At 44.2% G+C, this 21,017-nt stretch overlaps 1 protein-coding gene across 2 annotated transcripts in view; it reads left to right on the top strand.

The window, feature by feature from the left end:
• Positions 1-21,017, top strand: part of TTC7B (tetratricopeptide repeat domain 7B) — a 1,510,908-nt gene that overhangs the window by 494,028 nt on the left and 995,863 nt on the right. For both annotated transcript variants that reach the window (XM_085626529.1, XM_085626530.1), the window contains exon 6: positions 328-406. In XM_085626529.1, the coding sequence (XP_085482655.1) occupies positions 328-406 (79 nt within the window). The remainder of the gene's footprint in view (positions 1-327; positions 407-21,017) is intronic.

The following is a 21,017-nucleotide window of genomic DNA, read 5'->3' as shown; positions in this document are numbered from 1 at the left end:
GATATTTTTGGTTGCTAGCTTTCGAGGCCACATTGGTCCATTCCTCAGGCATTTGTAATACTATTGAATTAGACTCTTCCTTAGTTGGCAAAAGCAATCAAAATCCATTTTAAAGTATGTGCAAAGTTAAAAAAAAACTAAAAAAAACAAAAACAAACACTAAATCAGAAAAAGAACGATGATTTTATTTGTTTGGTAGTTTCTTTCCAATTTTATGATGTGCGAACATGATTGGCATGGTCTGTAAAAATAGGAAACATGAATTTCTATTTGTTGTAGTCTTTATATTGAAGACTTACTTCTATTCTCCAAAACATATTTTTTCAGAAATTTGACAAAAGGTGTTGGGCGGTTTAGGGAGATCCTAAGAGCTGTGGAAACGAGAACGACACAGAATCTGCGCATGGTAAGTTATAGAATCTTTCTGTAGGAATTCCAGCAAAATTCTTTGCAAAAATTGCAGTCCTCTTTGAACCAATATCTGTGTTAATCGTGGAGCATCCCAACCGTTGTATGATTAGGTACTCAATTGAACAGCAGCTGAATGGATCACAGGATTGCCACCGACTGCATGACTGACTGACTGGATTCAAGATTTGTAATATAGCTTCGTATAGAGTCCACTTAGCACTAGTATGGGATTTTGCTGTTGGTGTACAGCCTTAAGCTGTCGAAGAGAACTCTCGAATTAGGTTCAATGATTCATTTTAGGTCCAATTTTCTATTGTTTTAGGATTTGTAGCTTATGTTTGTGTGCAAAAGTCATGGTAACTTAATTTCTCCTTTTCTCAAAGGAGATTGATTGGTTTTCCAATGGATTTGCAAATTAAATCAACAACTTGGCTGCTACAAAACCTTTTTACTGGTTTACCAATTTTTCAGTAGGCGATATGTGTAACGGCTGAACTCCATTGCACATTTCACAAACTCTGATAAGGGTTACTGAACTGTGATTTGGAAACTGCACCACAACATAAATGTTGACATTCATGTATTTGTTTGTTTGTCCTTAACTTTGCCTCCTGTGTTTTTCATTTCTAAAAGTACTTGCAGTAATTTCATCCTTTGGTAACATTTTCATTGGTGCAGGTTCATCTACTGAAGCACTATTTCACCACATTCGAACTTTAGTATTTCATGTTAACATTATTGGTTGCGATCTTTTATTTTATCCATGCTCCTTGAATGATTGGGGTCCTTGTTTAATAGGTTGTGGAATGGTGATAACACGACTTTATAAATTGGTGTTAAGTTATACGTAATTGTAAAACACTTTCTGCTGTTGTTATGCTGTGGTGGGCTTTGGAGTCTTTGGATCATTATCAGAATCTGGAAATCCCAACAAAGTCATTACTCGAAAACGGGGTCCCCAACCAAGGCAATTTCGATCATTTGAACTGCAAAACAATTCACCAAACTGTATAGACCCAAGCATTCATCAAACAAATATAAAAACACAAACATTTAAATTGTAATTATAATCGGAAGGTTGGAGCTTTTCTAAATTAAAATGAGACCAACCATCGTCCATGTTATATTCTGCTTCATCCACTTGCACTACAACCACAAATAAATCCGAGGACACCAATAATGTTTAGCCTCCAATTTCAAATACCTAAACAGTTACAAACGTTTTAAAGCCTTCAAATAAACATCATGTTTCATTTTATTATTCGGTTATTATTTCATTTTCTAACCATGTGCTGAAACCCCCTCTGACCAGTGTTGGGATCACTGTATACCAACGGGTTTGCACATAGTGGCCAATGGACCCATGAGCATGTATTGTGTCTGCTCAATGTTATAGTAATAAAGTCTGCAATTGACATATCCCTTGCATTATATGAAAGTAGAAGGAATTTTAAAGCAGTTTAAAAAGATTACTACTCGCAAGTTGTGTGGGAGTGTATTATTTTCAATTTGGTACTAAAGAAGTCATGCTGAGATATACTAAGACATCAGTTAATTTTTGATGTAAATATGAAGACTAGTTGTGTTTTTAGGAATCGAGAAAAGGAAAAAATGTTTGAAAGCTTTAAAATAGGGTAATAACTACTGCTCAGAGATGATTCTATGTCAGGACCGGTGGCGAGGATTATGCTTTCACTTTCTTCACTTTATTAACAATAGCCATTTCATTGTATTTATAAGGAAAACTACAGTTCCCATGAAGCATTGGTAAATGAGTTAAAACAAGCAGACAATGTCATGAACAGTTCATGAACATCTAATCAGGATCCAGCGTCTGCAAGATTTTCGTCTGTTCCTGTCAGTGGTGCCTCTTTCGATGCGCTAGTCATGCCAAGCCCCTGCTCTCATGTGTCCTGTTACCCAGTCTCCGATCCTGGAAAAGAGGTGGATTTACCAACCGAACCTCCAGTAACACAGGTCACACAATAGACAAGATCTACACAGCGGAAATCCTAGAAACAACTTCGCAATCATTAAGCAATCTTATAAAATTCAGTACTTAGGGAGGGTCTCTCAGATCAGTAATATGCGGGTGGGATAATCTTCGCCTCCCAGTCCTTAATAGAATTGAAACTTTCCATTACGGTAGCTAGGACATTTTTCATTCTATCAGGACCAAAGGCGAGGCTTATTCTAGTTTAAAGCTTACTTATCACCAACTGTGCCATATCTAACACTGGCTTAAAATAAAACTTATCTTGACTATATGACGGCATGAGACATATTGACCTTACGATAAGTCAGCAGTGATCATTGTCTCCACTGGTGACACCACGTTTTAGGTCTCGCCTGACCCAGCGCATGCGCTGGTCTGGTGAGACTTATTGAGAGGGCTCCAAAAAGTGCTACCAGGCCAGCCTAGAGCTACAGTGCATGTGCGCGGGCGCGCGCGCCTCGTTTTACCGCAATTACTTTCACTTTCGCGGCGGCAAGGCCGCTTTGATGTTGATCACGATCGCAATTGCGATCACTTTCACTTTCGCGGTCGCAAGGCCGCATGGCATAGCCAATAGGTCTCGCTTTTGGGACCTTATAAGTATTTAGTTACGCAACTGTTGCATGGCTAAACACTTATAAGGTCCCAAAGGCGAGACCTATTGGCTATGCCAATGCTTGTTTAATTAGACAGGCATACTCACTGATTAAAATGTGCCTAGTCTTTTTCAATTCACTACTCCAACACCCACTTTTGTCAATCTACACAAAGTGCCCCAAACTTGCCCTTCACATCAGGGCTTTGGAATGAGATCTCCGATAAAGAGCACCCTTGAGGGTGCCCATTGGGTATTGCAGCACCAGGCCAATGAGGAGAGAGCCCGATGATGGACACCCGCCAGGGTATGTGAGGGCCCAATTTTCAAAACAGAACCACTCCTCATCTAGTGGCTCCTTGTTCACTGACCTATCCCCCCCCCCCCCTTAGGAACACCATACCTCATTATCTCTAGAATTACGGTGGAGCATGTATGTTGGACCTTTATACCTATATGCGCTCTAGGTCCCTTATTTTTGTGATGCATGGACTGTTCATGACATTGTCTGTTTGTTTGAACTAATTTCCCAATGGTTCATAGGAACTATAGTTTTTCTTATAAATAAAGTGAAGAAAGTGATAGCATAATACTCGCATCCCATTCCTTAATACAATTAAAACTTTCCTTTACGGTAGCTTGGACATTTTTCATTATCCTTTGCAAAAATGCAGAAATGTCACTGGTGTCCTTCTTGCAGGCAATTGAGCGGATTGTATGTTGACTGCCTGGCTGTAGAGAAACCAGCCTGTTGAGCAATCACTTGCATATATCTGGGTTTTGGGCATGGGGCTCACAGAAATAATAGTGCACCTATAGTCAGGACCATTGGAGATGTGCAACAACGGAGGACTAAATTCTATAACTGGAAAAGACAAATTATGCATACAAATGTGGCGTGTTCTGTTGCACTATTTTTTCACCATTTTGACACCGTTTGCTCAATGGTGTCATTTCTTTAGTTCCAGTTTAATATTCTGATACACTAATCAACAGTTCAAAATTGACCAACTAACCTCTTTTAGCGGTCTGTTACTAAATTGTATTATGTGTTGAACTTTTGCGGTCGGAGCTACAAGCAAAATCTTTTGTGAAACCTGAAAATTATCCCTCCAATGTGAAAAATGTTGCAAGTGCAGTAAATCTTAATTATGCAGAAAACGCTGTTGCCATGGAATGGCATAATTGTAGCGATCCTGACTCAAGTTCACTGTTTGGTGTGGAAAGACTTTTTTCTTAGGAAGAGGCACAATTAAAAAAAAAACTTATGAATGAGATAACCTTCTTATTTAGACTAAGAGGGCTTGTTTAACAAACGATTTTCCCTGGGGCAGGGCTGCTAATTACACCTGATTAACAAGCTGTAATTTAAAACTTAAATCACACTAGTCGCTATTCCCAGGGGGAGGAGATGACAAGCAAATTCCATACAAATGTGGCAAGCTCCAAATCATTTCTAAGTTATTGAGTATTCAGAAAAAATATAATGTAAAATTTCTTACCTCTACACATTGGTGCTTACATTACCTTTTTCGGAACTACGTTTCGCTCATGCTGGTTTTGTCCAAGAGTAGAATTTACACCTGTCTGAGAAGGAACTTTCATGTGACGCATTTAAACAATGTTACTTACATTTAGATCTCTTTTGGCGAATATGATAATTGTAGAAAGTATTTATTTAAATTTCTAGGAATTTGTATTAAGTGGTGTAAGCTAGTGCGCAACCCATAGACTCCAGGTCCCATCTTAGTATACAAACCCTTTAATTTTTTGACAATTACAAATGTTTTACAAACATTTTGCCGACCAGTAGAACTGAGATATTCTTTAAGGACACCAGTGACTTGACCAGCTTTGAGGTAGATTATACCCAAGTGCTTCCAGCAATGAGTCGAGGGGCACTCTTGTCTACTTTGAAAGGAATCTGTCCAAATGAAAAGAACCACTTGTTGGTGCCTCTATCAACTTTCAAATAAAACATTCCAGTAAATATTGAAAAGTGTTCTAGGCTTTCATACCTTTTTAACTTTACCGAGAAGGGGTGGAATTCTTGTTACAGTCATCAACACCTTAATTAGGTATCCTCAACATACTAATACTATTCAGGCAGTTCCATGTGTTTGTCATAAACTGACCTTCTTTTCTGCCCTGTCTTACAGCCGATCCTAAACTGTGGGGAGACATAGCCGTTTTCTAATTACTGGCAAACATTTAATTTTCCACTATGTATGCTTGACACAACCTCTGGCCACATTCAATTAGAAAGAAAATAAGTTGAGCCAAACATATGTAAGTGATCTGTGTAAAGTTTAACCAGTAATGGGATCTATCCTTCCCAGAACATATGATAAGTCTTCATACTCTTGCAGTTTCATAACATATGACTCAACTAATCCACCTGTGCTTCCCCAAAATGGGCTGGTCTACTACAGCAGAGATTTGGACGGACGATCACTCAAGACCCCATTCCAGTCCCTCTTTTTTCGTCTACTGTAGCACTCTAGATAGAGATGAGCCGTTTCCAAATCAGCCTTGTCCTTGCTCCAGTGGTAATAGCCCCACCGAATTGCCAGGCCAGAATCCCTCCAAACAGCAAGAGAAGCAACTCTAGACTTGTTTCGGCCTACTTATGCCTCTTTACTGAGGTACTGCTTAAATCCTTTAATATAGTGAGCACAGGACTTCTTTCTGGGTATACCTGTCTTGCTTAGAGCGTCTATTGCAACAATTAGAGTAGAAAGGAATGCTTGAATTTGGCAAACATTTGATTAGATTCACACATCTCACATTCAAATGACTCAGTCCCCACTATAACAGCTGTTTAAATGTTTTCTCTTGTTGTGCAACCTAATAGCTTTGCCCTAGAGCAGTCTTATAGGCGACTGTGGTGCTTTACAAATCATTGGAAATAAATACTAAATGGTATCCCTTGAACAGATTCAGCTAAAGTGATATTGTTTTATGTACTACTTTTTACTTATTTTCATTCTGTAGATAACTGCAAAAGAAAATAAGTATTGCCACAGGGGTTTTGACAGATTGCAATTTAATACTCTTGAACATTGTAGACCCCTACATGCTTCTAAAAACATTGTTTTAAGTTGCCGTCTTTGCTAGAATAACTATTTGTAAAACTATATAAAATGACCTTTAGCGAATCCAACCTTGTTTTTTTTTTCCACTATATCATTGTGCAAAGAGTAGTTGACTAGCCCTTCTGTATTGCCAGGATGGCACTTCGGGCGGACTGTTCCCATGGGGAGCAGGGTCAAGACTGATTTGCATATGGCTAGGTCCAAACTGGAATGGCAGGGCAAGCAAAAAAAACGATGGCTTTAACCCAGATCTGTGAATGTGCGATTTGTTCAGCATTCTGTCCATCATCTGTTCTTTTTGCATTTGTCACCCTAAGTAGAAACGGTATGCCCAGACGTTGGTGCCGTGCTTGGTATGCCACCTGTTTCAAGCTAGCCTGGCTGATGAGGGGTGATACCCCAAAATCTATCCCATAATGCTTGTTCCTGGTCCGTGGCAAACCTGGCCTGGCAGTTCGAGCTGGACTGCTTCCATGGGACAAGGTCAGGACTGATTTGAATATGGCTGGGTCCAAACTGGAATGGCATAGTGAGCAAAAAACGATGGATTTAACCCAGATCTGTGACTGGGGGGTGAATGTATGATTTGTTCAGTATTCTGTCTATCATCTGTTCTTTTTGAATTTATTTGTCATCCTAAGTGGGAACAGTATGTCCAGACGTGGGTCCCGTGCTCGCTATTCCACCAGATTCAAGGTAGCCTGGCTGATGAGGGAAGATACCCCGAAACCAGTCCCAGGATACTTGTTTCTGGTCTGGGACAGACTTGGCCTGGCAATTCGGACTGGACTGTTCCCACAAGGAACAGGGTCAAGACTGATTTGCATATCCGAAACTGGAATGGCATGGCGAGCACAAAAACTATGGATTTGACCCAGATCTGTGACTGGGGGTGAATGTTTGATTTATTCAGCATTCCGTCCATCCTCTGTTCTTTTTAAAGATGACTTCTAAAGCAGGAGATGGATTGCAGTGGCTATATTGCACCTTTGGAGCCAAGAAACCTGCGATCTGATCCTGAATTCCAAATGTGTTTCTTGATAAAATACCTCTGTGCATCCACGTTCTCTTATCTGTCATAGTAGGAATCACTTACAAACAAGCACCAATATTGAACACTTAAACTGGCCATCCTGGTCAGCTGATTAGGCAAAAAGCAATCGAACTGCTGATGAACTATACAATTTCTCTTTACCAATTTGCTTCCACTCCGCTTTTTGTAGGATGACGTAATCCCTATTTTTTTCTTTACACACCTTGATTCTGAGCTGAGTAAACTGGATCAATACCTTTGCCCAGATATGGTGAATGATTATGCTAAAAGGGGTGGAAATGTACCCAAAAGTGAGCACACTGGTGCAGGGTCACCCTCTCGACCACGAGTCCAAACACTAACAAAAAGAGAGATCAGCACTGAAGTTGAAGTAAAACAACAAGTTTATTAATCACTCATGAGGGGGACCACGTCCACACAACACTCTCAAGCGTTTTAGGAGGAGGTACACTGAACTCATAAACCGTTGTCCTTATATACAGCTTTGTTGCAATGTAAGCATATGGACAGAAATAGAAAGAACAAGTTTAGAAATAGGTATCAGGAAACAAGGGCAGATGGATGACCACTTGGTCAGCAAATAAGGAGGTGGGGCAGGAATGCTTATGGCGGCAGTAAACAGTCAACAGATAACATCTAAGACCAGGTGCACCGGCAACTACAAACCCCCCAGCACGTACACTGCTGAGCCATGTCGAAAGAGGTCAACTAAAATAGATGACACAAGCAGGGTAAAAAGGCGAACAGCAGAGGACGAAAGAATTACGAAGGAAACAAAATGGACACCACAGCCAAAATGGCTGTTGCTTATGCTGATGTAAAATATTACACGTTTCCACAGACGACCCTTTTAGCATAAGCTAAGACATTTTCTTGTCCCTTCTAAGGGTTATGATATACATCGTGAATATCAATTAACATCATTTCACAAATTTCTCATTCCATTGCTAAACGGACATTTGCATTCTGGACATTCGTTTAGATGGTACACAAGTAGTACAAGTGGAAATACAGAAGGAACAGAGCATTGGTCCACATTGTATGCATAAACAACAAGAGAAGAGAATTGCAATGATTATGAATAAGGCCGACAATACTTTCAGACCCCATACAGAAAATAAGTTCCAGAACCATCCAGTCCAAGTCCATGTTCCTGAGTCTTGATGTATCTCAGTGGCTATTTTATGCAGTTTGGAAATGGCATCATAAACAGAAGGGACATGGTCAGGGATAAATACGCAACAGCTACTCCCAATAATGCGACATGCTCCACGACGATCAGCTAATATTACATCTAAAACCATTCTATTTTGCAAAGTCACTATTCTCGTAATTTGGAGTTCTTCTGTAATACTTCCAAGAGCCATTGCTGTTTGATTAGTCACAGCCTCTACCACTCGGGTCTAGCGTCTTATTTTTGTACTATTCAAAGCTGCACCAACAAAAAAAAAGAGTCCCAAATTAAAGTCAACATATTGCTGTAATGCAGTGTCAGTTTGATCCACTTCATCATTATTTATAGCTCTTTTGAATTGGTTCAAGGAAATGTCATTAAACAATTTTTGATCCTTATGATAAGATGCAGGTGCTAAGAACACAGGAGGAAGCAAGAAGGGACACATAGCATATTCCAGACCATCCAATTGGTAGATGATAGTAACCGTTACTTCCAGAAATGAATTAAGTATTATGTGAGGATAGAAAACTGCTGTTGTTCGTTCCAGTGATATTCAATACTGTAGTACAGTCAATTTTTCCCACTGGGATACTGCCAAAACTGCTCACACAAAGATTTGCTTGGGCTCTAGTAACAGCGATAACAGGAGGCCCGTTACCCTTCGCCATTCGAGTGTTGGTGAAAACGTAGCTTGTGGAGGAATTTCCTTTGCGATACTCCTCCATTTCCCATACAGTTCCTTTGGCTTGTGGGAGGCCTTCATCATCAGAGTAAAATACTTTATTTAGTTGTGCATGATGTCCTCCTACATCAGCTAGAGCAATATTACTAATTTCAGAGGCCCACAACAGTGTGAACCAGGCTCTACATTTTATTTATTTTATTTTATTTAATGCGTTTTTATATAGCGCGGACTTTACCCGAAGGTGTCAGAGCGCTTCACAATAGGAGCAGTAATGATACATAGGAGAAAAATTACAAGTGAGCATGTTACAAAATCAAACGTTACGTTACATGAGGCAATAGTGACATTTGTGCAAGTATCAGGAGCAAACAAAATACAAGAGGTAGCAAACGATACGTTACAAAAGGAAACAGTGATGTGTGCAGGTTACAAGAGCATACAAAGTACACAGAGGTAAAAAATTGCAATAAATGGCAGACACTCAAAAAACAAAAGTTACGTTACATGAGGCAGTGGTGGCCGTTGTGCATGTATCAAAAGCAAACAAAATACAAGAGGTAGCAAATGATACGTTACAAAAGGAAAGGTGACGTGTGCATGTTACACAAGAGTACAAAGTACAAGTAGAGGTATAATACTGCACTAAATGGCAGACACTCAAAACACAAAAACACACTGGGAAGGCACTTCTATAGGCATGGAGAACAGAATTTCCTATAACGGAAGGACTTCCTTCAGAAAATAGAGGGCGTAAGTTAAATTTGGAAGTGTCTTTGAAGGAGGAGAGCTTTGAGGTCAGTTTTGAAGGCCTGGGAAGAGGTGGTGGTCCGGAGCTGAGGCGGAAGTGAGTTCTAGATTCTCACCGCGTTGCCTGAAAAGGATTGGGCCATCGATCTTTCCTTCTTGAAAGTGGGAGGTTCAAGCAATACATTTTCTGCATTACGTGAAGGTCTGGAGCCTCCAGAGAGTTTCAGTTTATTCGCCAGGTAGCGAGGGGAGGAGGAGTACAAGGCTTTGTGTGCTTTGTGGGTGATACAGGCAGTCTTGTAGATAGATCTTGCCTCTATGGGAAGCCAACGGAGGGTGGATAAAATGGGTGTGATGTGGTCGCTTCTTTTGGCCCATAAATGAAACGAGCTGCTGAATGGAGAACAGACTTCAGGGGGGACAGGTGGGTTTTGGGGAGGCCAGTAAGAAGAGAATTGCAGTGTCCAATCTAGAGAGAACCAGCGATTGGACCAGGGCTTTAAGGTCGTGCTCCGGGAAGAAGCGACGAATCCCCCAAAGAAGGCGCAGTTGGTATCGAGCAGACTTTGCAATGGAATCGATGCGGGAGAGTAGATTGAGTTTTTTGTCGAGTATGACACCAAGAGATTTTGCGCTCTCGACAATGATGGGGTTATTGTTCAGTAGATTAGTCTGATCCATCCATGATTGCACTGGGGGAGGAGAAAGTGAGGCGGAGAGGAGGAGGAGGAATTCAGTTTTGGAGGGATTCAGGATCAGTTGATGAGTTAACATTCAGTTTTGAATGGGGTCGAGAGTAGAGCTTAGGAAGGAGAGATCATGAGTGGAGGCCACCTTAAGGTAGATTTGAGTGTCATCCGCATATAGATGATAGTGGATCCCGGAATTACTCAGGAGATTTCCCAACGGTTCTAAATAGAGATTGAACAGTGTGGGTGCAAGTATAGAGCCTTGAGGGACACCTTGACTGACCGCTAAAGGAGATGAAAGACTGTTCGCTATTTTGATCATTTGGGATCTATCAGAGAGGAAGGAGGCAAACCAATTGAGCACAGTGCCCTCCATGCCCATTCTCTGTTGAAGAGTGTTAAGGAGAGTGTTGTGATTGACTGTGTCAAAGGCTGCAGAAAGGTCAAGAAGAATTAGAAGACAAGACTCCCCTGAATCGAGTATCCGCAGCGCGTCATCAATCACTAGCAGCAGGGTTGTTTCAGTGCTGCAATTTTGAATGAAGCCGGACTGGAAATTGTCAAGAAGATCATTGTCCTTGATATGGCGAGAGAGTTGTTTCGCTACACATTTTTCTGTGATTTTCGCAGGAAAGGGTAGGTTAGTGATGGGACGGTAGTTGTTGAGGTCGTTCGCATCAGCGGTGGGTTTTTTAAGCAGAGGGGTGACCTGCCCAGTTTTGAAGGATACAGGAAGGGAGCCTTGACTGAGGGAGAGGTTGACCAGAGTGGTCCAATAGGAAAGAGAATGGGTATAGAAGTCAATGGCACTAGGGATGGGGTCAAGAGAATGGTTAGAGGGCTTTGTATCGAGAATGCATTTAAGGGGGGCCATCATCAGAGATGGGGTCAAAGTTTTGCCAAATGGTTAAGGATTTGCGCTCCTCTGTAGAGGTAGGATGAATGACCTGATCTACAAGTGATTTCACCTTTTCGTCAAAGAATATAGCTAATTCCGCTGCTTTCTTTGTGGAATCCTCCAATTTGGAGGTTGGGGGAGAGCTGTTTGGGTTCTTGAGGAGGTCGAATAGTTTTTTGAGTCTATTTTTGGCTGAGTCAAGGAGGGATTTGAAGTGCGACGCTTTTCCAAGGAAGATGTGCTTGTGGTACTTGGATCTTGCTGAACGAAGCGTGGCCAAATTTTCGGTGGAGGGCGCTTGTCTCCATTGTTTCTCAAGGACTCTTACGTACTTCCTTTCTTCATAGAGGGATTTGTTGAACCAAGGTGCTGAGGGAGTGGGCTTTTTCTTTTTGCTTGGAGAGGAGCGCCATTATTGATTTCGACTGCAAGGACTGTAAGGCATTGGGAGGTGAGTTTGTTAACATCTAGGTCCGGGTCTAGCCTTGGAAGTGATAGCAAGGCAGAATCACAGAGGGTACTGAGGTCAATATTTTTAGTGTCACGGAACCAGGAAGTAGCCCTCTTAGGCTGGCCAAGAGTTATAGAGTGTGATAGGTGAAGAGAGAATGGGATGAGGAGGTGGTCAGACCAGTCTACATGAATAGGGGTAGCGATGGTCCGCAAGCCTGCTTTAGAAATAACAAGGTCCAGGGTTGAGCCCTTAGAGTGTGTTGTTTCAGTGCAGTGTTGGATAAGATCGTTTGCAGAGAGGAAGGTGGCCAGCAAATTCGCATAGGTGTCTTGAGGCGAGCCCCAGTGGACATTGAAGTCACCCACGAAGATCTGATTGTCACTTTGCGAGTATTGGTCACTGATGCAGTCCGTGAGTTCCTCCATAAACGAAGGGCTGCTACCAGGTGGGTGGTAGATAACATGGAATCTGAGAGGTGAGCGGTGGTGCAATTGAAGCTCAAGAGATAGGCATTCAAAAGTGTGGAAGGAGCTGTTAGGAAGAGCCTTAAGTTGAAGGGAGTTTCTAAAGATGACTGCAACACCTCCCCCAACTTTGTCAATTCTGTCATTTCTAAGTATAGAATAGCCTGTGAGTACCAGGAGATCAAACATAGAGTGAGAGGTATCATTGAACCAGGTCTCTGTGAGGAAGAGCATGTCAATATTGTGCAAGTTGATGGTATCGGAGATTTCAAGTTTGTGTTTTATTGCAGATCTGCAGTTGTGAAGCATACAGCGCAGCTCTGTCGCGACTGTTTTGGTGACGGGGGCACTTGGGCTATGAGGGGTGATGGGGATATTGTACTTATATGAGGGCGCTCGGGAGGGTTTAGGTGGATGAGTGGTTCTGACAGAGGAGATGGTCGGAATAGTGTAGATAACAGGGTTACTGGGAAGTGAAAGTGGAAGAAGGGTGGCATTCGAGTGCTTGTGTGAATTTGCAGACGACAGGCTATGCTTAGCTATTATGGGGTGTGGGGGCGAGGTGCATCTCGTGGGAAGGTGAGTGTTTTCCAAAGGAATTGAGGTGTAAGGAAAAGTCGAGATCTTGGAGCTTAAAAGTGAAATGGTAGCTTCAAGTTGGGAGATGGAGGTGATTAGAGAGCCTAGCTTATTTTCCAGAGAGAGTAGGGCAGAGCATGGCATGTTGGGTGGCTCGATGGAAACGGGAGGGGGTGCACTTGACGGTGGAAGGCAGGGAGAGGTGGGGGAACGGTAGGGGAATAGGGTTCAGAGGTGGGGAGAGGTTTTGGATGGGAGCAGGAGGAGGTGCACCAGGGGTGGGAGGAGAGTTGTCGTTGTTGGCGTTGCAAGAAGGATAGGAGTTAAGGACAAAATTAGGAGGTGATAGGAGAGGAGTGAGGCAGTGGGGCGGAAGGAGAGGGGAGGAGTGTGTGGGGTCATAGGGATGAAGGAGGTTTGGGAGGAAGAGAGGGGAGGGGGTTGGAGAGGTCCTGGCAGCTAAGTGAGGTGGCTGTGAGGGAGCGGGTATCGGGCAGAGTGGGGGGGATTGGGAGATAGGGAAGTTGAAGAAAGGAAGTGGTTCTGCTAGGCCCGAGGGAGGGAAAGGGTTACCAGGGGGGGAAGGGGGTAGCACAGCATTGCTGGAGGAGTGTGGGGAAGGAGAGAGATGGAATATATTTGTGGGGAAATCGGGGTACATAGTGAGGGGAGGATGGGGAGGAAAAGCAGAGAGGAGGAGGGAATAAGGGGAACATAAGGAAAGTTAACTAGGGGAGAAGGCTGGAGGAGAGGTGGTCTAAGGAGGGCTGTGACCGGTAGGGATAGGGGGGAGGAGATGAGAATGGAGTGCCGGGACGGTGCAGAATGGACGAGGAGCGTGTTAGCTAGAGGTAAGGCAGAAGTGAAGAGGGGGGGCATACTGTGAGGGGGGAAGAATAGGAGGGGAGGGCAGAGGGGGAGAGAAGAGGGTCGACCTATGCCTCCCAAGGGTGCAGCCTATTGGAGAGTGGGGGGGTCAAGGGAGGAGAAAGGGAGTAATTGGTGGAGCTAGATGAAGAGTCAAGGGATAGCCCGGTCACAGGGGTGGGGAGTAGGGAAGGGAAGAGGCGGTCAAAGAGAGAGAGACAGGTGTCTATGGCTTGGATCATGACAGTACCGTTGTTATAGAGTGAGATAGTGAGGGAGCCGTTCAAACCCGCAGAGGGGGACATTTTTAGCTGTTTCCCATGAGGGATAGAGGAGGAGGAGGTGACGTTAAGGGAATTGTAAAAGCTGGTAGACTTAGAGGGTATGTCGTGCATGAAAAAAATGAGATCGTTTTTGAGCCTCCCATAAGGACCATTGTAAAACTGATCAACAAAAAGGGAATCAGGGAAACATTCAGTGGTGTTATGCTTGAAACGTTTTGCTGCAGCTTTAGTCAGGTTAGAAGGGTAAATGATTTTGTAGCAATTAATTCCAGACTTAATTCGAGTGGTGGCCATATTGGGAAATTGTGGAGGAGGAGGGTGGTGGGGATAAGGGAAGGGTGTTACTAGGAAAGCGGTGGTGAGGAGAAGTATGAGGACAAGAAGGGGGCACATAATCCAGACGTCGGGTGAAGGGAACTGAGTTATTGTGGAGACAGGAAAGTGAGGCGATTAGGAACAGGTTGTTACTTCAGAACAGGGCTGATTCGACAAGATAGGACTGAAGATGGAGTGGTGTAAGAGGAAAATCACTGTACTTATCATCCTGAGACATAAACCACATTATGCACAGCATCACAATAGGCACCAAACGCATTGTACGCCCAAAATCTCAACAGTCTAATATTAGACACTTACCTCCTAAGTATCACCAACATTATGGGCAAAAAGCACAGGGTGGAACATAATTTCACTAGCATAGACCAAAGTAAGCAAGACAACCTCAAAATCATAAAAACACAATTTAGAGGTAGCCAGAACAGGGTCCGAAAATCAAACTACATGAAATACATTTCCTAGCACCACAAATACACAATGGGGCCTGGCGCCCTACAAACCTCCCGGTCCCCCTGGTCAACTGGCCAACTCAAAAGGGGCTCAAATGCCCTGTGTCCAGAATGTCAGGGCTGCTGCCAATGCAGCGAAAGACCAGGGTGCGTACTTGCACAAATCTAAACGTTACAACTGGCACTAAGTGCTGCACAGCTGTGAAGAAATGGGGCAAGGAGTGCACCTCACTCCTAACTCAGACAAAACTACCCCCAAATACCCTAAGAGTCTAGAGGAGGATAACGTTCGTCAGTTCACCCCTTGGGAGAGGATTTATCTGCCCTTATTGTCCCTTCAGGGCCCCAGACTTGTGGTTGCTCCTTCCCTACTGCACATCAATTACCTTGCACGCCGTCTCTGTCACCTGTGAACAGGTGGAGGGTAGACCGATACGCAGCAGTGGGTGCCACTGCTGGTGGGAAGCCTGCGGTGCATACCTCTTGCTGCTCCTGCCACTGTCCCCACTTACTGCTCTTATCCGTGCATCTTGGGTGTGGTTACAGGTGTCAGGAGGTCTCAGGTAGGAGGGTTCAGAAATGGAGGCTTGCTGTGATGCCTTTACTGCATGTGTGACGGCGGGTTCATCGCTATTGTAGTCTTGTGGGTTTCGCTTTCACCTCCTTTGTCCTCCCTGCTGAAGGCGGATCGACGGGCTCAATGCCATTTTGCGCCGCTGCAGGTTACTCCTTCCCTCTCTTTTTTCCTTTGTACTTTAGTCGGTGGGAAAGGTGGTCCTCCCCTGGACCTCGGGTTTGATGGTTCTGGCTTGGTATGCCCTGGTCCCAGCCCCCGATTTTAGGCGTCTTACTCGGGCTCACTTGGTCTCCTGCACCAGAGGGGAGCCTGCTCTCACGTTGCAGACTTCTGCTACCGCCTTCTGCTACCTGCTGCCTCCCACTACTGCTCCATATACCCCACCGCTTCGGTTGTGATTACAGGCACCAGGGGGGTATGGTTGGCTCTGGCGGTTTTCAGCTGTGCACCGTCACCGCTACTGTGCCAGTACCAGTGACTCACCGTCCTCTGTAGCTCACAGTTCTCGCTGCCTCCCGCTACTGCTCCCACCAATGCGCCGTACCCCTCGCTGCTCCGGGTACAATTGCAGGTGCCAAGGGGAACGGTCAGAGTCTGGTGGTTTTTGCTGCATTCCGTCGCCGTTTCTGCGCCCGTGACTTCGTAGCTCGCAGTTCTCACTTTCACTTTCACTTCCTTTGTCTTAGGAATTGCAGATCGCTGGGCTCCACGCCATCTTGTGCCTGCTTGGTTTCGCTTTCGCGCTCTACTCCTTTTAAGCTCTAGTATGTGGCTTTGCAAGCTGTGGTTTAAGCGCTTCGAGCGTGCAGCCTCCGTTAGAATTTTTCTTGTAAAGTTATGGTGTCGGAGTGAAAGTCGTGTTTTTCCTTGTCCTCAGCAAAGAAGAGGGCATCAGTTTAGTGACGTATGGTTATATTGTTCCCTACACCACACCCGTGTGCTCGGTTAAGGCTGTGCTGTGGTCTTATTTATATAAGGTGAGAGAGTTCTTTTTAGACTTGGAGACTGTGGTTGACCCGAGTGTCCCACAGCCTTCCCTCCTACCACTGCCTAAAAAATATTATAAGACCAACAGTTTCCTGATGTGACGGCCCTCCGGGGTCATGGCAGAGGTTGTCCTGGCCTTCTCTGCCTCTCCTAGGCCCTCAGGAACCACTCCGTGGACTGAAGCGGCACCTACATGAGCCATTATGTGAAAATGGCAGGGGAATGAGAGGCTTTCCTCCCTTCTTCCGATGGGCTGGCATCATTCCACATACCCAGTAGTTGGTAGTATTCGTAGCATTATGAGTATGATGCAACATTTGTATGAAAGTGTTATTGAGATATGACATTCGGTGCTTCTTTTCATGATAGGAAAGAGTGAAGTAATAATGCTCTGTGGGGACAGGAGTAGTAGCAAGCAATACATTTCGAGCCGGAGTTACTTCCTCCACAACCCACATTATCGTAGCAATGATGACAGCAGTCAAAGTCAATCCAGTAATAAACATTGTTCAGTCGCTACAAATCTTTGCAGCATTTGATTTCTTCTCCTCAGGCGTGTAAATCTCGTCGACAAACAACAAAATAGATGATGCCCTAAGGTCCTGGGCAGGCATTGGTTTCTTCACTAATGTTGAGACGAGTAGTTACTAAAAGGCTACCCCCCTTTGTAGTCAGTCTTTAACCACCCAGGACAGTGGCTCAAACAGTCTCTTTTTGCGATGAGTTGTCTTTCTTCCTTGATCAAAGCAGATATCTGGATGCACCAGGGATCGTGTGGTCCGGGAAGACTTCCTCCGGCCCTTCAGCTGACGCAGCTCGTCCTCTCTCGGTGACCAAAATGTTTCGATGATCTGTTAGCACAGCAGGGATCACAAAGGTATGCGGAATATTTCGGCAATGGCTGGCGTGGACCCAGTTCTTCCTGTTGGTCACTCGGACTGCAGTTCTGGTAGCAAGAAGTACCTGCTCTGGGCCACGCCAGCGAGGTTCTAGGCAGTATGTCCGTTGAAACGTTTTTCTTAGGACGAAATCTCCAGGCCGCAGATCATGACCATCACCCTGCGACCTGTCTGGAAGAGCTTCCCGTACCTGCTGATAAATAAAAGACAAGCTGTCAGTTAACTGGGACAAATAGTCACTCATCAACATGTGGGAAACATCATGTATAGGGCGAGCCTTAGGGACCCCCCAAATATTCATGGGCCTCCCAAAGACAATCTCATGTGGCGTAAGCCCAGATCGTGTATGTGGTATCGATCTGATAGAAAGCAATGCTTGGGGCAGTGCATCAGGCCATTTCAAAGACGTGGAAGCCTGCATTTTAGCCAATTTCAATTTAAGGGTGGAGTTGTAATGCTCCACCAGGCCTGCTGACTGTGGGTGAAAAGCAGCATGAAATTTCTGCTTAATCCGCAACCCTTCCATTACATATTTTACAACTTTCCCAATAAAATGAGGTCCATTGTCACTCCATAGGACCCGATAAACGCCAAAGCAGGGAAAGAACTCCTTTAAGAGAACTTTCACTGTCGTAAGAGCTGTATTATCCTTCGTAGCATACGCCTCCACCCATTTACTGAAGGCACAAACCACTACTAGGACATATTTCAGATTATTACAGCGCTCAAACTGAATGTAGTCCATTTGCATGACCTCAAAAGATGCAGATGGTGTCACAAACCCTCCTGTTGCCAAGATTATACTGGAGACAGACCAGACAAGACTGGACTATCTTTTTAGCAGTGCCGGCAATATCAGGATGATCCCAAACTTGCATGGGTTGTTTTACCATTGAGGATTCACCAACATGTGCCTGCCCATGTCCCGTGTGAATCAAAGGGTATAAGCATGTTGTGGGTAACCTCCATTTGGTCATATCTTTATTCCTCCAATAGCCCTCATCATCCAGTGTTCCCTCCTTAGACCATTGGTCTAATTCGTCAGCAGAGGCAGATTGTTGCATGTACAGCACTTCCTGCCTGGCATCATGCCAATGTTCAGCTTGTGACTTAACCACATACATAGATGTGGTGCTTCGCTGCATTGCGGTCTCATGGGCTGTGTGATCCGCAAAGGCGTTACCTGCTACTATTTTATCAATCAGTTTTTTGTGTGCACTACACTTAACAATTGCCACTTTCTTAGGATAAGTTAGGGCGGTAAGATGATTATGCACTAATTCTCCATGCACTATCTGTGTCCCATGTGAGGTGAGGAAACCTCTTTCTTTCCATAAGTGGCCAAAATTGTGTGCCACCCCAAATGCGTACTGGCTGTCGGTGAAAATTTTGACCAGTAAGTCTGTACTAAGCTGACATGCTCTTGTCAGTGCAATCAGTTTGGCCGCTTGGGCCGACTTCTGTGGGATGCGAGCTGCCTCCACGACTGTCTGAAGTGTCGTAATAGCATAAGCAGCAGATGTAGTGCCATCAGGTAATTTCAAACATGAGCCATCAACCCATAACTGCCCATCAACACTAGAAAGAGGTGAATTTTGTAGGTCAACACAACCCTTTGTTTGCTCTTCAGTGAGAAATATACAATCATGACTGAGGCTGAGTAGATGGGAATGGTAGTAGTGTAGCAGGGTTTAGTGTCAAACATCTTTTCAATGTGATATGGGGGGCCAAAAGTGTCAATTCATATCCCGTCAAGCAAGCACTAATCAAATGCTGTGTTTTTGTTCGATTTAGCAAAGCATCTACTGAATGGGGTACTAACACAAGCAGTTTGTGTGACAAAACTATTCCTTCACTCTGACGTATAGCTACAGCCGTTGCTGCCACTGCTCGGAAACATCCAGGCAGCGCGTGAGCGACTGGGTGAAGGACAACTGAGAAATATGCACAAGGGCGTTGTTTATCACCGTGTATCTGTGTTAAAACCAAGAGGTCACAACCTTCCCTCTCGTGTAAATAGTGTGAAAGTCTTAGTGTAGTCTGGAGTTCATAATACTGGTGCAGAGCAAAGAGCTTGGCGTAACTGTTGAAAGGCATTCTGACAATCAGTAGTCAATGGGAGGGGCATCGGAGTATCTTTAGTCAAAAGGGCCAACAAAGGTTTAATAATGTGCGAAAAACTGGGGATCGACTGCCTACAAAAAGAAGTAAGGCCAATCAGTGCACGGACATCCTTCGGAGTATGGGACACAGGAGTATCGAAAATGGTCTGAATGCAATCTGGTGTGAGCACACGTCTCTCCTTAGACAGGAGGTGACCTAAAGAGGTAACCTGCTGTTTACAATATTGCAATTTCTTCCAGGAGACTTTTAAATTATGGGAGACAAGAAATGATAACAATAACAGTGTTCCTTCTTCAATAGCGCAACTGGGGGGTCGGCGGGCCTGGATCGGGAGGGTCAGAGATGTAGAGTCCTCGTCTTCAATGTATCATCAGGTATCCTGTCAAGTAGTCATGCCGGAGGGGGGGGGTGGGTGTAGGGGGGGTGGTTGGGGGGAGGGTCATCGTAGGGGGTGGTTGTTTGAAGTTTGAACTTTATTTGGCGGCTCCAATTACATGGGGGTACCATCTGTGTGGGGACCCCGCGCCCTGCGAGTATATACTATGCCTACGGGGGGACGCCAGGGGGCGGGCCTCTAAGGATTATCCTGCAGGGTGACTAGGGGGGGCAACGATTTACCCATGTACTGTTGACTCATAGCTGGGACATTTATGCGATGGTAATTGTATATTGACATGCCCTGACAGGGGATAGTCGTTGATTGTACTGTTTTCCGAGTGTTTAAATGCCAATAAAAATATTCAACAAAAAAAAAAAAAACAGTGTTCCTTCTTCACACTGCTCATGGGTATCTGCAGCTAACAAGATGTCATCGACGTATTGGATAAGGGCCACCCCTTTTGGAACAGGAAAGGAATCAAGCTGTCTTTTTAAAGCCTGACTGAAAATACTAGGACTCTCTGTATAGCCCTGTGGAGCTCTGCAGAACCGAAAGGATCTATTTTTCAATGTTAATCTAAACAGATAACGGCTTTCAGGGTGAATAGGTATTGAGAAAAATGCATTCTTTAAGTCGATCACCGAAAATGTAGTGGCAGTGGGAGGGACCATTGTGAGAAGGGTTGTGATATCAGAAACTACCGGATATTGAAGCACTGCAGTTTTATTAACCTCCTGCAAATCCATAATGAATCTGTACATTTTAGTGTCGGTATCTTTTTTCAAAATAGGAAGGATAGGGCTATTGCAAGTATTATAAGGAACTTCTTCCACTACACCCACTTCAGTCAAATCCTGAACAATATTTTCTAATGCTTCTTCACCTTCTCGGGATATTTTGAATTGTGGCAGACGAGGTAATGGGATACCTCCCCTTACTTGGATTTGTTCTGGTGGAATAACCATTTGACCCACATCAGTATCTGATCTAGCCCACAAGGTGCAAGGCAAAGACGCCAGAGCCGCATCCTCGTTGATAAGACAAAATCTCTCAACGATCGGGTAATTGTCATTAAGGATAACACACACACCTTCCGGAGAAAAACGTATTGTAGCACGAAAATATTTAAGCATATCGATACTCACAATGTTATACGGCGTGTTAGGGGAAAGCAAAAATAGACATGCTGCCGTGAATTTGTCAAGTCCGGATTTAAGTGGCTGTGAAAGCGGGCTAGGTGTAGGTGTTCCATCGAACCCCATCAATGTTAT

This window comes from Triturus cristatus, chromosome 9 (genome assembly GCF_964204655.1).
Source record: "Triturus cristatus chromosome 9, aTriCri1.1, whole genome shotgun sequence".
NCBI classification, from domain to species: Eukaryota; Metazoa; Chordata; class Amphibia; order Caudata; family Salamandridae; genus Triturus; species Triturus cristatus.
This window is presented reverse-complemented; position numbering and strand designations above follow the sequence as displayed.